Here is a 15699-nt window from a genome sequence, read left to right as displayed (position 1 = left end):
TCTTCTCCTCCCTCTGCACAGACTGTCCTGAACTGACTGACTGTCCTAAGATGGTGCCCACCTTTTATACCTCCCTCTAGCCATGAGCCCAGGTGACCAGCAACCAATTGGCTCCTACCTACGCTCAGGAACCGTCCCCTATCTGCTCCTACATCACTGGGTATTCCTCCCCCCTCCCCACTCTAGCCAGGGACATGGTCTGTCGTACCTGCATTTCTGTCTAATGGGAGTACCGTTGAGCTTTCCCTCGGAAATGGGGTGAGTGTGCTGTATGCAGCTAACTGAGCCCTGGTCCATACTCCATCCTCACCCGGGAGTGGAATATCACACCTCTGGCAGAGGTGCAATACCCCTGTAGCGGCCGAGCCCTCGGGGCGCTACACAAAGAAAGTGCTTAGTAGATTAGATCTCACCCAATTCAGATGCAGCGGGCCATCATATTCGGCTGACTTCCACGGATATCACTGGACACCAAATGTGACCTAAATGCCCTGTCGTGCCCCCTGCAATTGCTCCCGCCCTAACAAGGGCAGTACCCAAATGTAACTTTAACTAACCCAAAGAGAACCTCCCGACGCGTTTCTCCTCCCAATGACGGGATATCATCAGGGGATGTACTTGTTGGGAAAATGCACTGCACCAAGGAGTATCACTGCTTCCTTATACATGTAGCACCTCTATACCCTAAAGTGCTTTGTGCAGAAAATAACGAAAAAAGAGGGGGACCACAGTGGTGGTTCTCCCCTAAGGGGGACAGAATGCCATCCTCTCCTCACAAAAACAGGGTGATGAACTAAATATCATGTTTTAAAATATCTTTTCTGCTATATGCTTTTTCCAATACAAATATGAAAGGGTTGACATTGTTGATACCACAGTTGTTCCTACTGATCTACTTTTAGTAGCCTTGTCAAAGGTCCTCAGAAAGTAACATGCATCTCTCATCAGCTGCCAATTAAAGAATTAAACGTAACCCAAGCTGCAGTTTGCCTGTTGTACGATATAATCAGTTACCTCTTTGTGCTTTATGTACAGAGACTCCAGTAATGCAGCATTAAATTCTAATGCTTTTCAACTTCACAAATCAGATGATGCTCGGGCAGATTGTACTGTGTACTGTTTTTGAAAAGACTGCAGGGTGTGCTTCACCAAGTAAGAATGGTTTAAAGGAGCAAACACTCTCCTGGCAAAAGGCACCATCTTCTACAAGCAGGTTTATTTCTTTTACAAATTTTGAAAGTGCGCCTTACAGTGAGTAATTGATACTTTGCCCACATGTAGTCCAGCCACAATGTTCCAAGCATTGTCTCTTAAAACAATGCTCAAGCCAAGTCATCCTGTATTACATTTGCTGCTTAAGGCAGAGGAGTAACTCATTTGCTGTATGGCTCTATTTTAAATCTAATAGCCAAAGGCTAAAAAATCTCATTTTAACCAATCCAAAATAAAAGACCACTTTTAATTGTTAAATTCAAGATACAAATAACTAGTGCAAATCATATTTTAAAGTGCACAGTAAAATTACACTCTATTCCTTATTGGTCCTTCCTATTAGTTAAATCATTCAATTGTAACATATTACAATTGAATGATTCAACTAGCATAGCAATTTGACTGACAGTTGTCTCAGTGTGGTAAATGCCCTGAACTCCTTACCCCCCTTCTGATTCCCACCTCTACTTGTGCCCTGACTCAGAGTGCCAGGACCACTTTGGCTGCCAATGCCAGTGCTGTTACCACTACAGCAGCCAGTACCATTACTAGTATCACCACCTCCTCTGCCCCCATAACATCCAAGTCCAAATGCTGATTGTTCATTTCATCCAATACACCAACTGGGAAAAGTGAAATATTTTCCTAAGCAAGCAAAATGCTGTGGCTTAGGGGACAAAGGAACAGAAACAGAAAGATGTGAGTGGTGAAATTGAAAGTTCACAATTCAAATGATTATGGCAGTGGAGGAATGTTCACAACACTGACTGAAACTGATGGTGTTACTATCAGAGGTAACATTATCATGCAGTAACTGAGATGAGTGAAATGGCAATTAGTCAGTTATGTCCTCTGCTTCCTCCATTCTAATACGCTTGTCACAGGGAATGAAGGACAATTGTGACCTACATTTCATTGTACTACTGCCTGGATGACTGGTGCCAGTGATGTTGCTGCGGCTTCAACTAATTGTGACTCCCATATTCTTATTGCCATATGCCATAGTATGTTTTTTTACATTAACCAGACCATTTTCATTGGCACTTTTTCTATTACCAAACATTTTTTACTATTTTTTACTTTTGTATATATACATGCAGACCCCAGCAGCTTTATTGTTGTGGTATATATCCACATCACATTAGACTAAAAAACAGGTGTGCAAAAAATCAGCAGCTTTTCACATGCACACTTTGCAAGGCACATAGTGAAATGTGTGTATTTCTTTCACTTCTTATGTATTTTTTAACACAATTCCCATCATCTGTAAAAGGACAGGCTAAGAAATGTTACAAGCTTACCCCAAAACAGGAGTTGCAATAGGCCACATTACAGGCGTGGTGTGCATAATATGTCAAATTTGGCTAATAAAACAGTTGTGCAAATAATCTGCAGTTTTTGACATGCATGCATTGTGAGATAGACAGTCACGCAGTAAAATGTCTATATTTTCTTTATTTCTCTTTTGTATTTTTTTAACACAATTGCCATTTCCAAAAAAAAGACAGACCAAGAAATGCTGAGTACATCTGACATAAAATTAAAACCGTTTAATATTGCATACAGTAATATTGCAAAACCGCTCTGACTGATCAAGGCATGGACTCCATAAGGTTTCTGAAGGTGGCCTGTGGAATCTGTCATCAACATATTGACAGCAAATCCTTCAACTCCTGCAAGTTGTGAGTTGGAGCTCACATATAGGCACTTACAGCAGCGTACAAGTGTCAGAACAGGCACTCTCATCAATCTGTAGCAGTAAACTACAGTATTCAGCAATTATTTTTGACACTTTTATTTTATAACCAATATTAAAGGGGTATTCCCATCTCCAAGATCCTATCCCAATATGCAGTAAGTGTAATAATAATAATATTAGCAAATACCTTCAATTAAAACTGCAGTATAGGTCTTCTATTTAGCTATTTTGCTTACCCCATGTGCAGGGCATTGCAGTAGCTTAGGTATCCATGGTTATGACCTTTCATATAGTGACAGTTCGTTAGTTCATTGCTACTGCAATACCCTGTACATGGGGTAAGCAACATAGCTTATCAGAAGAACTATACTACATTTCTAATTGGAGGTATTTGCTAATATTATTATATCTACTACATATTGGGATAGGATATTGGAGATGGAAATACCCCTTTAACTCATTAGACTGTTTTGCGCTTCTGTAGCTCCTATCAATGAGTCTTGGGTGCCCATGACCTTCACCAGTTGTTCTTCTATGGACTTCTCTTGGTAGGCACTAAACACTACATGCAGGGTGCATCTCACCAGCCCTGATATTTTAGAGATACCCTTGGCTCATTGATCTAGCCATCACAATTTGGCCTTTGTAAACGTCATTCAAATCCTTATGCTTGTCCTTTTTTCTGGCTTCAAACATCAAATTTAAGAAATGCTTGTCCATTTCCTGTCCAACATATCCCATTTCCTGACAGTTGGTATTGTCAATGGATAATCCATGTTATTTCCTTCACCTGTCAGTGGTTTAATGTTATGATTCATCGATGTACAGTACATTGAGATCGATTCTTATATGAATACTGCCAAGAACTAGGGACTTAAATCCAGGGGCGGACACAGACTGTAGTGGGCCCCTGTGCAAGAAATTTTGGGGGGCCCCCCCTGCCCTTCATAAGGCAACAAAGTTATGTAAACATAACCCCCCATGTGCATCTCTCACCCCCCCATGTGCAGCTCTCATCCCCCCCATGTGCATCTCTCATCCCCCCCATGTGCATCTCTCATCCCCCCCATGTGCATCTCTCATCCCCCCCATGTGCATCTCTCATCCCCCCCATGTGCATCTCTCATCCCCCCCATGTGCATCTCTCATCCCCCCCATGTGCATCTCTCATCCCCCCCATGTGCATCTCTCACCCCCCCATGTGCATCTCTCACCCCCCCATGTGCATCTCTCACCCCCCCATGTGCATCTCTCACCCCCCCCATGTGCATCTCTCATCCCCCCCATGTGCATCTCTCATCCCCCCCCATGTGCATCTCTCATCCCCCCCATGTGCATCTCTCATCCCCCCCGTGCATCTCTGATTCCCCCCACTCCTAGTTAATTAATTGTATTTAAAAAAAATAAAACTCGTTATACTTACCCCCATGCAATCCCTGCAGAATCCTGGCGCTCGTCCACGTCGCTGCCACCAGGTTCTCCTGACGTTCGGCCATGTGACGGCGCCACATACATAGCCATCAGCTTTTGTTTTGGCCAAAAGATTTTTAAAGCCGCCACCACGATAAGGTAGACTCTTCTGGGCGGGCCCTACTCTAACCTATTAAAATTTTCTTAAAATATCCAATACTCTTTTTAGATATATTTTTATTTAGTTTTCTTTAAGGGAATGTGTCATATACATTTTTTTTTAAATGACCAATAATACCACATACAGGGAATACCGCCACACCATGACCAGACCACATATTACCACAACATAGTGACCGAATAATACCACACAGAAGGGAGAAAAACTGCCACACCATGACCAGACCACATATTACCACTACATTACTAATATTACCACCACATTACTAATATTACCATAAGTGTCATTATACACGGGAGCTCTATACATGGTATGTATAACGTAAGTGTCCAGGTAATCTAGTGATCACCAGTGAAATTATACACAGGAGCTCTGTATATAGTGTCAATGTACAGGTAATACAGTGACATTATACACAGGAGCTCTGTATATAGTGTACAGGTAATACAGTGATCATCAGTGACATTATACACAGGAGCTCTGTATATAGTGTCAGTGTACAGGTAATACAGGGATCACCAGTGACATTATACACAGGAGCTCTGTATATAGTGTCAGTGTACAGGTAATACAGTGATCACCAGTGAAATTATACACAGGAGCTCTGTATATAGTGTCAGTGTACAGGTAATACAGTGATCACCAGTGACATTATACACAGGAGCTCTGTATATAGTGTCAGTGTACAGGTAATACAGTGATCACCAGTGACATTATACACAGTGTACATGTAATAGACTAACTCACCGGTGACGTCTCTAGGTGAAGTCCTTCATCTTCGCTTTTCTCCTTCATCCAGCACAGACCGCCATCACGTCTTCCAGCCAGGACTCGTCTCTGCATAAAATAACACAGTTATCTAGAGCACATTCCCCAACTTCTACATTACGCAGCTGAATACAGACGTGCATCCACCATCAATATATGGTTAGTTATTAGGCAACCTACCATTCCAAATATAAATTGTAATCCACCACTGTGCCCCCATTAACTGTAAATAGGCACTTAATATATAATTTAATTAGAACCTCTACTCTTTCCGCCAATTTGTTACCAGTCACACTCCTGCATCCGCAACGCCCCCTACTCTATACTTCCTGCTCCCTGCATTCAATATTTACATGCACCCCCTGCCCCAATTCATTATATCATGTCCGTGCTCTCACCACCCCATCATCATTTATCATTTACTCTCCCCCACCCCACATTCGTTATGTGCAGCTCATTATCCCCCTACTCCCAATTCCCCCATGTGCAGCTCTCAAACCCCCCCATGTGCAGCTCTCATCCCCCTCCATGTGCCCCTCTCTCACCCCCTCCCCCCCACATGTGCCCCTCTCTCATCCCCCTCCCCCACATGTGCCCCTCTCTCATCCCCCTCCCCCACATGTGCCCCTCTCTCATCCCCCTCCCCCACATGTGCCCCTCTCTCATCCCCCTCCACCACATGTGCACCTCTCTCATCTCCCCCCACATGTGCATCTCCCATCTCCCCCCCACACACATGTGCATCTCCCATCTCCCCCCCCCACACATGTGCATCTCCCATCTCCCCCCCACACACATGTGCATCTCCCATCTCCCCCCCCCACACATGTGCATCTCCCATCTCCCCCCCACACATGTGCATCTCCCATCTCCCCCCCCACACACGTGCATTTCCCCCCCACACATGTGCATCTCCCATCTCCCCCCCCACACACGTGCATCTCCCATCTCCCCCCCACACACATGTGCATCTCCCATCTCCCCCCCCCACACATGTGCATCTCCCATCTCCCCCCCACACACATGTGCATCTCCCATCTCCCCCCCCCACACATGTGCATCTCCCATCTCCCCCCCACACATGTGCATCTCCCATCTCCCCCCCCACACACGTGCATTTCCCCCCCACACATGTGCATCTCCCATCTCCCCCCCCACACACGTGCATCTCCCATCTCCCCCCCCCACACACATGTGCATCTCCCATCCCCCCCCACATGTGCATCTGCCACCCCCCCACACACACATGTGCATCTCCCATCCCCCCCACACACACATGTGCATCTCCCATCCCCCCCACACACACATGTGCATCTCCCATCCCCCCCACACACACATGTGCATCTCCCATCCCCCCCACACACACATGTGCATCTCCCATCCCCCCCACACACACATGTGCATCTCCCATCTCCCCCCCCTACACACATGTGCATCTCCCATCTCCCCCCCCTACACACATGTGCATCTCCCATCTCCCCCCCCTACACACATGTGCATCTCCCATCTCCCCCCCCTACACACATGTGCATCTCCCATCTCCCCCCCCTACACACATGTGCATCTCCCATCTCCCCCCCTACACACATGTGCATCTCCCATCTCCCCCCCCACACACATGTGCATCTCCCATCTCCCCCCCCCACATACATGTGCATCTCCCATCTCCCCCCCCACACACGTGCATCTCCCATCTCCCCCCCCCCACACACATGTGCATCTCCCATCTCCCCCCCCCACACACACACATGTGCATCTCCCATCTCCCCCCCCACACACACACATGTGCATCTCCCATCTCCCCCCCCCACACACATGTGCATCTCCCATCTCCCCCCCCACACACACACATGTGCATCTCCCATCTCCCCCCCCACACACACACATGTGCATCTCCCATCTCCTCCCCCCCCCACACACATACACACACACATGTGCTTCTCCCATCTCTCCACTCCTAGTTAATTGTATTTTAAAAAAAATAAAACTTGTTATACTTACCCCCATGCGATCCCTGCAGAATCCTGGCGCTCGTCCAAATCGCTGACAGCAGGTTCTCCTGACTTCCGGCCATGTGACGGCACCGTCACATGACCGGAAGTCAGGGGAATCATGAAGGCGCTGCTGCAACAGCGCAGCTCAGCGCTGAAATGTCCCGGACCCGGCGCATAGCATGGGGCCGGGGGCCCCATGAGGAGAGAGACGCACAAGAGGGGGGCCCCCGAGGGGGCCCCTACCGGCCGGGCCCCATACTGGAGTCAGGGCAGTCATGCCCTGATGGCGGCCCTGCTGGAGGCTGGAGGGGCCCCCTCTCCCTCGGGGCCCCCGTTCAATGAACCGGCTGCACGGGCGGTAGTTCCGCCCCTGCTTAAATCACTATTTATACTTTGGTATTCAGGGCAAAAACATATTGCAAAATTTTTTATTTTCTCTTTGCATATTTAAAACTACAAAAAAATGAATATTCATTGTGAACACTAGGTAGTGAATGAAGAGCTTTCAATGAGCATGCCATGTATGCTTAGCTCTATGTGCTCTTTGCTGCAAGCACAAAATTGGGGTAAAAACATGGTGGCAAATATAGGTTAGTAGCTTAGTTTTATTTTTACTTTTTCTTGTAAAAAAAAAAAAGAAAAAATACTTTATGACATTGTAAAGTTTTGCAAATTAAGTGAAAAATGGTAATATTGGAACTACTTACAAATCACATGTCGTACGCTGCCTTATGATTTGCTTCCAGATGGATTATACAGTACAGCAGCGTGCATGACTGAACCAGAATACATTTATTTAAAACGTGCTCTGAATACTCCTAATCTGCTAAATACTCACTTGGGAGAGTTTGATTTATTAATTATTTATGCTTTGCATCTTGATGCTTGATTATGCTTTTTATCCACTCAGACATTTTAGTCTTGGTATCATGTTTCAATCTGTTCGGCTGTTTACCTTTTCCCTCTCTCTTTTCAGCTCCTTGCTCGTACCCGCACATGATGGCCTCAGCCTGCCAGGAGTCAGGAAACCACTTTTTCTTGGGGAGACAAAAAGACAAGAAAGGCAGTCATCGAATCAAGCCCAAGGCCCTAAAAAATCTTTCGAAAGAGAGGCCCAACTCTCTGGTGGACCTGAAAACATACAAAGACACAAAGATTTTAGTGGCTAAATTCCTGGAACATTCAAATTGTCACCTGTCTCCAGAAGTACAGCATGTGGTAAATAGTATTAAGTCTGTTATCAAATCAGATGAGCGGCACATGGAGGAAGCCATCTTTAGTGCCAACATTATAGACCAGGTAAACTAATAAAGCAAAGCAAAGCTAGTAATACTAACATAAAGACTGATTAACTGAAAGAAATAGAAATCAGTGAGTGGTCTTCAGAACCAAGACAGTTCTTTATGTCACCTATTCACAAATAAATCCTGTGATTTCCTAAATTTCACTTAATTAGAGCTTTGGAGCTTGGGCCAGCTTCATAGAATTGTAGTGCAGATCAATCGTTTTCAATGATCTTGGTCATTCAAAGTAACATTTGGATAATATGGTATAACTTTATTTATATGGAGGGTTGGTAAATGGAGGCTTCAATAATATTAATTCTGCTTTTAGATGTCATTTTTCATTTTGAATTCCTTTCCAAATTGGTAATGAATAATTATTTGACTTTTCTGTTTGCTAAGTAGCTGCCCATGCTCTTGTGTCAAACTAAATTTGTCACATGCTTGATACTTAAAGCATTGCTCCTCTAAGTTTAGGCTAGGGTGACGCGACTGTTTTTTCTTTCATCTGAGAAAATCTGTTCAATTATGCTTATCACACTCTGATCAAAGTGTCATCCAATTTTCTTAGATGAGGAGAATGATAAAAAATGGCCAAGTGTGATTCGATAATTAGATGCAACTCCTGCATGCTGCAATTTTTTTCTCGCATCGAGACGGTCCAAGGAAAAAAAGCGGACATGTGCACAGCCCCATAGAATAAAATGAGGACGAGTGCTATCCATCAAAATGATAGATAGCACTCGTCCGACTTTTACAGAAGTGTCTATGAGCCCTTACTTTGATGACCTATCTTAAGCATATAATCAATATCAATTGATAACCAAAAGAAAATCGCCGCACTACTGTGAAGGTACACGAGTAGGGTCCAAAGCCAAACATTAGAAAAATAACCTCGGCACTCAAAGTATCAATAAGTGTAGCATTTAATGCAGTCCAAACAAATAACAGACGTTTCAGCCTTGCCAAACGGCCTTCATCAGTGTGGTCTAAAACCAAAAATAAAATCATAATCAAAATTACAGAAAATGAAGTATATTACATTTAGAATCATTGCCACATATAGAGAATCTTTAATTCACATGGGAGAAATGACTTCCATAAGGAGGAGACCTACCAGACTGTTTGGAGTCAGGTGTATAGGGAGAGAGTGGGCGAAGTGCTTCTGAGGATGTGTATCAACACCTGTAAAAGTACGTGGATAAGGGGATTAAATGAAATCAGGTGCTAGTAAGAGAAAGCCAAACTGTCAGAGAGTAGTGAAGCATACCTGTGTATCTCATGCAGGGGTCTGAGCGTCAGAACGCAGTATCCACCGCTGGTTCAGTGTGGTGCCATAGTGTAGCGTCTTCTCTGTACTATTTATGTGTGAGGGGGGGGTGGGACCGGTCAGCGTATGGACCAGTCTCCTGGGATGGGTGTCATCCTAGAAGTCATGCAGCTGTTTGGTATGGGAGCGTTATGCCGGTCGTGACGTCACCGGATTTGACGTGCGGCACTGCGTTCCGTGGGGTTAGCGTGCGTTCCACTGTGCCGAATGTGACATCACCGGATATGACGCACGGCACATGCAAACCAGGAAGTCCTGTGCGTTCCATTGTCCCGGAAGTGCGCTTGTTCTGATGGAAAAGTGCGTTCCACAGGTTCTAAAGGGTGGATCCTTAAATCGTCATGGTCAGCATACATTATATAGTCATAGAGGTGAATAGTTGTGAATAGAATTAGGCATTCCAGGACTATTAGGTGGATTTCCTGTGCAGTGGCAGAGTGACAGGTCCATGATAAATGTCCCAAATTTCAAGATACAACCAAACATGTCATCTGCAATACAAAATCAATAAATTAGGACCAGTTATTTCTGCGGGGTGACGACAAAACGTCACCTTGTCGGAACATAAATTAGCATATAATTAAATTACAAGGCATTCTGTAAATAAATAAAACCTAATTTATAATTTAGGGTAGTTGACACCATAGAAGACGATACCGATTAAATGAAGGAAAGTAAATCATAGTCCCTATTGAGACCCTTGGGGGCAAGGGACTGGAGCTCATGTATCCAGTACGCCTCTCTACGTTTCAGGAGGCGTACACGGTCGCCACCCCTCCGTGGTATGGGTACCTGTTCCAAAACTTGAAATTTTAACTGTGAAACATGGTGTCCTGCTGTATGGAAATGGAAGGGAATGAGCTAACCCCATGGAACGCAGTGCCGCACGTCAAATCCGGTGACGTCACGGCCGGCATAACGCTCCCATACCAAACAGCTGCATGACTTCTAGGATGACACCCATCCCAGGAGATTGGTCCATACGCTAACCGGTCCCACCCACCCCTCACACATAAATAGTACAGAGAAGATGCTACACTATGGCACCACACTGAACCAGCGGTGGATACTGCGTTCTGACGCTTAGACCCCTGCAAGAGATAAACAGGTATGCTTCACTACTCTCTGACAGTTTGGCTTTCTCTTACTAGCACCTGATTTCATTTAATCACGTTAACCACGTACTTTTACAGGTGTTGATACACATCCTCAGAGGCACTTCGCCCACTCTCTCCCTATACACCTGACTCCAAACAGTCTGGTAGGTCTCCTCTTTATGGAAGTCATTTCTCCCATGTGAATTAAAGATTTTCTATATGTGACACTGATTCTAAATGTAATATACTTCATTTTCTTTAATTTTGATTATGATTTTATTCTTGGTTTTAGACCACACTGATGAAGGCCATTTGTCAAGGCCGAAATGTTTGTTATTTGTTTGGACTGCATTAAATTCTACACTTATTGATACTTTGAGTGCCGAGGTTATTTTTCTATCAGTTGATAACAGCTGGTCAATGGGCAAGCAGGGTGTTTATCTGATATTCATGACTTCTTCTCAAGATCATCCATCAATATAAAAGTAGTGTAGTAACTCTTTTAGGTAGTCATACACATTACATAAAAGTAAACCAAACCCATAAATTTCAGCTCAATTGGCTGGCTATCTAATGTGTATGGGGGTCTTTTGACTCTCCCCTTGACAGGTGATTTTGGGGGAAATACGAATCAGTTGGTTTTCATTTTTTCACCCAATCCTTTTGTTTTATGGGCAGATACTGTATGACACTGCCAGATTTGTCTGGCACTGAATTACTGTGATGAGCCAAGCTGTCATGTATAGGATCATATAGGATTGATAGCTGTGGGCCAGAGGCACATCTAATGTATATTGGGGCCTTTAGAGAAAGTACTTCAATCTCAGCATAAATGGATCTTAGAAATTGGTTTATTTTCTTGTAGCCATACTTTTCTCAAGGAAAGAGCAGTAGCATATGTCCTTGCTATGGTTGTTGGTTGAGTTCCTCTGATTTTAAAGTGTTGACTTAAAAAATATCTGATTATACCCCTTAGGCCACGTCCCCACTATCAGTATTTGGTCAATATTCGGTCAGTATTTTTTTCTTAGGAGTGGGAGACAAAACCTGGAGTGGGTGATAAATGCAGAATTGGTGACTTGTTTCTATTATACCTTTTCTCTGATTGTTCCTCACCTGGTTTTGGCTCCCACTCCTGAGAAAAAATACTGACCGAATACTGACCAAATGCTGATAGTGGGGCCATGGCCTTATAGAAACCGTATGAAGAGATTTGCAGCGTTTATAAATAAATGTGATAAATGTTAGGGTTTGTGCACATGATGTCTTTTAGAACTGATCAGACCTGACAGATTTTTGGGGAGGTAGACACTCCAGGACATGCCGGCGTCTTTTGCCCTCAAGCGACTTTTTTTTGCATTTTTCGGACAATGCCTGATCGCTTTTGTAACATCTTTGGCCTCCAGCGTCTATTTTTTACTTGTATAGTGGTTAAATGAGACAAAACTAAACATTTGCATGCCCGCTTGGAAAAGATGTTGTGTGCACGTACCTTTAAGGTGTTGAGAAAATTCTAGTGATTTGACATGGTATGGAATTATTTATTAAGCAAAGCAATTGGTGATTCGGAGCAGATTTTGCATATATTTTCTTTTATCAAAGTTGCTGGATCATGGCAAATGAGCAAAATTATATGTAAGGAAGACTGTGTCTCATCGTTTTTTAAATCCCACTTTTGGCTCCAGAGAACGCATAAAAAATCTTTACCAAAACGTTATAAATAAAGTCGACAATAATTTCCTGATCCAAACGTTTATGCACACTTTGAATAGCATTTAAAGTTGAAATATATCATAACAGAAATATGTTTATACAGGACAATCTGAGGAACTGTAAATCAGTTTCTAAAATATATAATACATTTGAAAAATATCTTCTGCTGTCCTTCAGCTTTCCCCAAGACACACTGGATGCCCACTGGTTATCATAACTAGAGATGAGCAGATTGATTTGAGGATCAAGTTTGAGTCAAATATCCTGGAATTACTGAATTTGAACATCTTGAAATTTGATTTGAGAAAAAAAAACTTGCCCGGCACCATTTCTCACACAATTGAGCATCAAAGAGCAGGACAATGTAATTTTACGTTGTCGTGTAGGCCTCCCCATGATAACCTGCAGCTATGAGATCTTACGGATTGTCACACCTTGTATAGGGGGATCAGTACCTGGACCATTGCAGGTCAGCAGATCCCAGCAGAGCACGGTTTGTAAGGCAGAGTCTTTTTCTATCTCCTCTGGGTAAGTCTCTCTCTTCTGTAGAGTGTAAGCTCTTATAGTCAGCAGTTTTCTTCCTCTCCTCTCCCACACGTGTATTTTAGCAATTACAAGCTTTCCAGTATTGAAATTCACACAAATTTATTCAGTACAAATCTTATTTAGGGAAAAAGTCAGTGAAGTCGGTGAATTCACATTTCAAAAGATTCACTCATCTCTAGTCATAACCTATTTAACCCAATTATCTTTTATACTCTGCACATCACACCCCCACGCCATTATTTATTGCAGTGCTTGAAACCTATATCATATACCCAAATTTATTAGCCTTTAGCCCCATAAAAGGCTCACTGATCCCATCCGTGTCCTGTCCATGATTGTCACAGACACAGACTTGTATGGGTAATTTTGATGCATGACTCCGGTCAAAAACAGACATGTCTCTGTAATTTTTTGCAAAAAAAAAAAACCCACACATGTGAACAGCATCATAGATTTTAATGGGTACACAGGTGTTTTATGGATAAAACACATACGTGAAAAGCAGATGTCTGAATGAGGCCTAATACCATTTGTGTATTAATGTGTGTTTTTCTTAGGTACGTGCCTTGCTTTTCATTTTCTCATATGTCTTATATTGAAGTGTTTGTCAAGAGAGGAGGTCTTGATTTAATTTCATTAGTTTAATTCATCCAATATCTAATATTGTAATTTTTTTTATTATCAGGTAATTACAAGCTCTCATCACAGTGTCAGTATATCAAGAAAACGACTACAAGAAGATCTTCACCTACGAAGTTGTGGTGCTCTCAGTTCTCCAGTGACATTTCTCCACAGGATACATCTAACTCGAGAAATGGACCATGACAGACCACATAGTCTTATTGGCGTCTGCAGAGAAACCATCCTTTGACAAACATATTTGAAAGATTGCATGCAAAAACTGAGGACATTGAAATCCAATTCTTTCATCAACCAACAACATGGCATCTCCAATGTGGACACGGTCATGCTTGGGACAGTAGACTCTTGTTCAGAGAGGTCTCTGAATGTATTATGTTCTGCACCAACAATGCAAGTTTTATTTCTACGAAAAAAAAATCTTTTTGGAACAGACATCTGAAGTTGAATCTATTTTTAATTTAAAATAGAGATTTGGATATTGCTGCCATGTAGCTCCATCAACTGTTTACCTTTTTTTCCAGCAGTTGCCATCTCCCAGAGAAGGGAGCCATTATCTGGTTCAGCAAACTTGCAAATAACATTTAAAGTGTATCCGATGTGTACCATCAATGAAAGACAGCATAACATACAAAAGGAGAACATCTTCTGCAGAAGAAAAATCTTACAACCTCAGTGTTGTATTACTTTCTGTACCTCAAAGTGTTTTCATAAAGTGGTTTAATAAAAAAAAATCTAAAACCTAAATTTCATTTGATATTTTATTTAAATTCTTGCTGTCATTTCAACAAATTTTGTATGTATCAATATTACGGAATGTAAGAAACTTTGTAGTACAACTGATCAGAGAAATCTTCCTTTTTCCCCACTTCTAAGCCACTTCTCCCCTCTGCCTCCTGCAGTCCTGCATGCACCGGTCTGTACAAAATGTCATTATATATGGCTGCTCGTGTACGGAAGTGTACCCAGACTAATCCAGATAGACGTTTACGCACCCAGTCCAGTCTGGCCTCAGTAGCTGAAGTCACACACCCCAGGCATGATTGACAGTCTCAGTACTGCTCACATCTTATTCTCAGCTCATATTGAACTATACACAGAACTTTTTTCCCATTCTAAACAACAGACATCAAACAGAACCCCTAGGGATCCCATAATAATCAATAGAGCCCCTCTGCTTCTGTTTGCATAGCTGATGTAATCCCATTTGTCGCTTGCATTTTAGGAATGTGATAATATGTGAGCAGAGCCTAACATGGTTACAGAATATGTATCTGTACATGCTGAGAACTCTATCACTTTTAAGTGACAGATATAATACATTTCTTAAAGCAACCCTCCACCCAGAGGCTAAAAAGTGACTATATGTATAGTCACCCTACCTGGTGCCCTCCATTTGCTTCCCGCTGCCTCCTCTGCTAAGATCATCAGCATTCTTTTCCTCTGGCTTCCAAGATAGCCGCATGGGGAGTGCAGTTATAGTCACTTTTCAGCCCCAGACTGGATGGTCACTTTAATAATAAGACCTGGGATAGTGGTTTTATGAAAATATTTAATATTTATGCAATATTTCAGCAGAACATTTTCGAGGCAAAGCATTATGTGAAAGATGCTCAACTAACAAGTGCAGGAGGAGAACCTGTAATACTTATATATTAGCATGCGCCACAGTGATCAAAAAGTTGTCAGCTCCTTTTTGTAACAATACATTTTTGGTTTTTAGGTTCTATGTGCTATATAAGTATGATAAATGTATTGGTTATATATGAAAGATTAAAATCCAACCACCCCAGGCATCCAGTGAGTTTTTGTGGAGCATTTAATTAC

At 42.9% G+C, this 15699-nt stretch overlaps 1 protein-coding gene across 3 annotated transcripts in view; it reads left to right on the top strand.

The window, feature by feature from the left end:
- Positions 1 to 15459, top strand: part of ENTREP2 (endosomal transmembrane epsin interactor 2) — a 1396283-nt gene extending 1380824 nt beyond the window's left edge. For 2 of the 3 annotated variants that reach the window (XM_073652929.1, XM_073652931.1), the window contains 2 exons: positions 8241 to 8563; positions 13919 to 15459. In XM_073652929.1, coding sequence (XP_073509030.1) covers positions 8241 to 8563; positions 13919 to 14104 — 509 coding nt within the window. In that variant the 3' untranslated portion in view covers positions 14105 to 15459. The remainder of the gene's footprint in view (positions 1 to 8240; positions 8564 to 13918) is intronic. The other variant, XM_073652930.1, reaches the window with a different exon arrangement.
- Positions 15460 to 15699: the final 240 nt, after the last annotated feature.

This window comes from Phyllobates terribilis, unplaced genomic scaffold, assembly GCF_046119375.1.
Source record: "Phyllobates terribilis strain yellow unplaced genomic scaffold, ASM4611937v1 Scaffold_11__3_contigs__length_659146591, whole genome shotgun sequence".
NCBI classification, from domain to species: domain Eukaryota; kingdom Metazoa; phylum Chordata; class Amphibia; order Anura; family Dendrobatidae; genus Phyllobates; species Phyllobates terribilis.
Note: the sequence above shows the minus strand (reverse complement) of the source record. Positions and strands in the feature narration are given on the sequence as shown.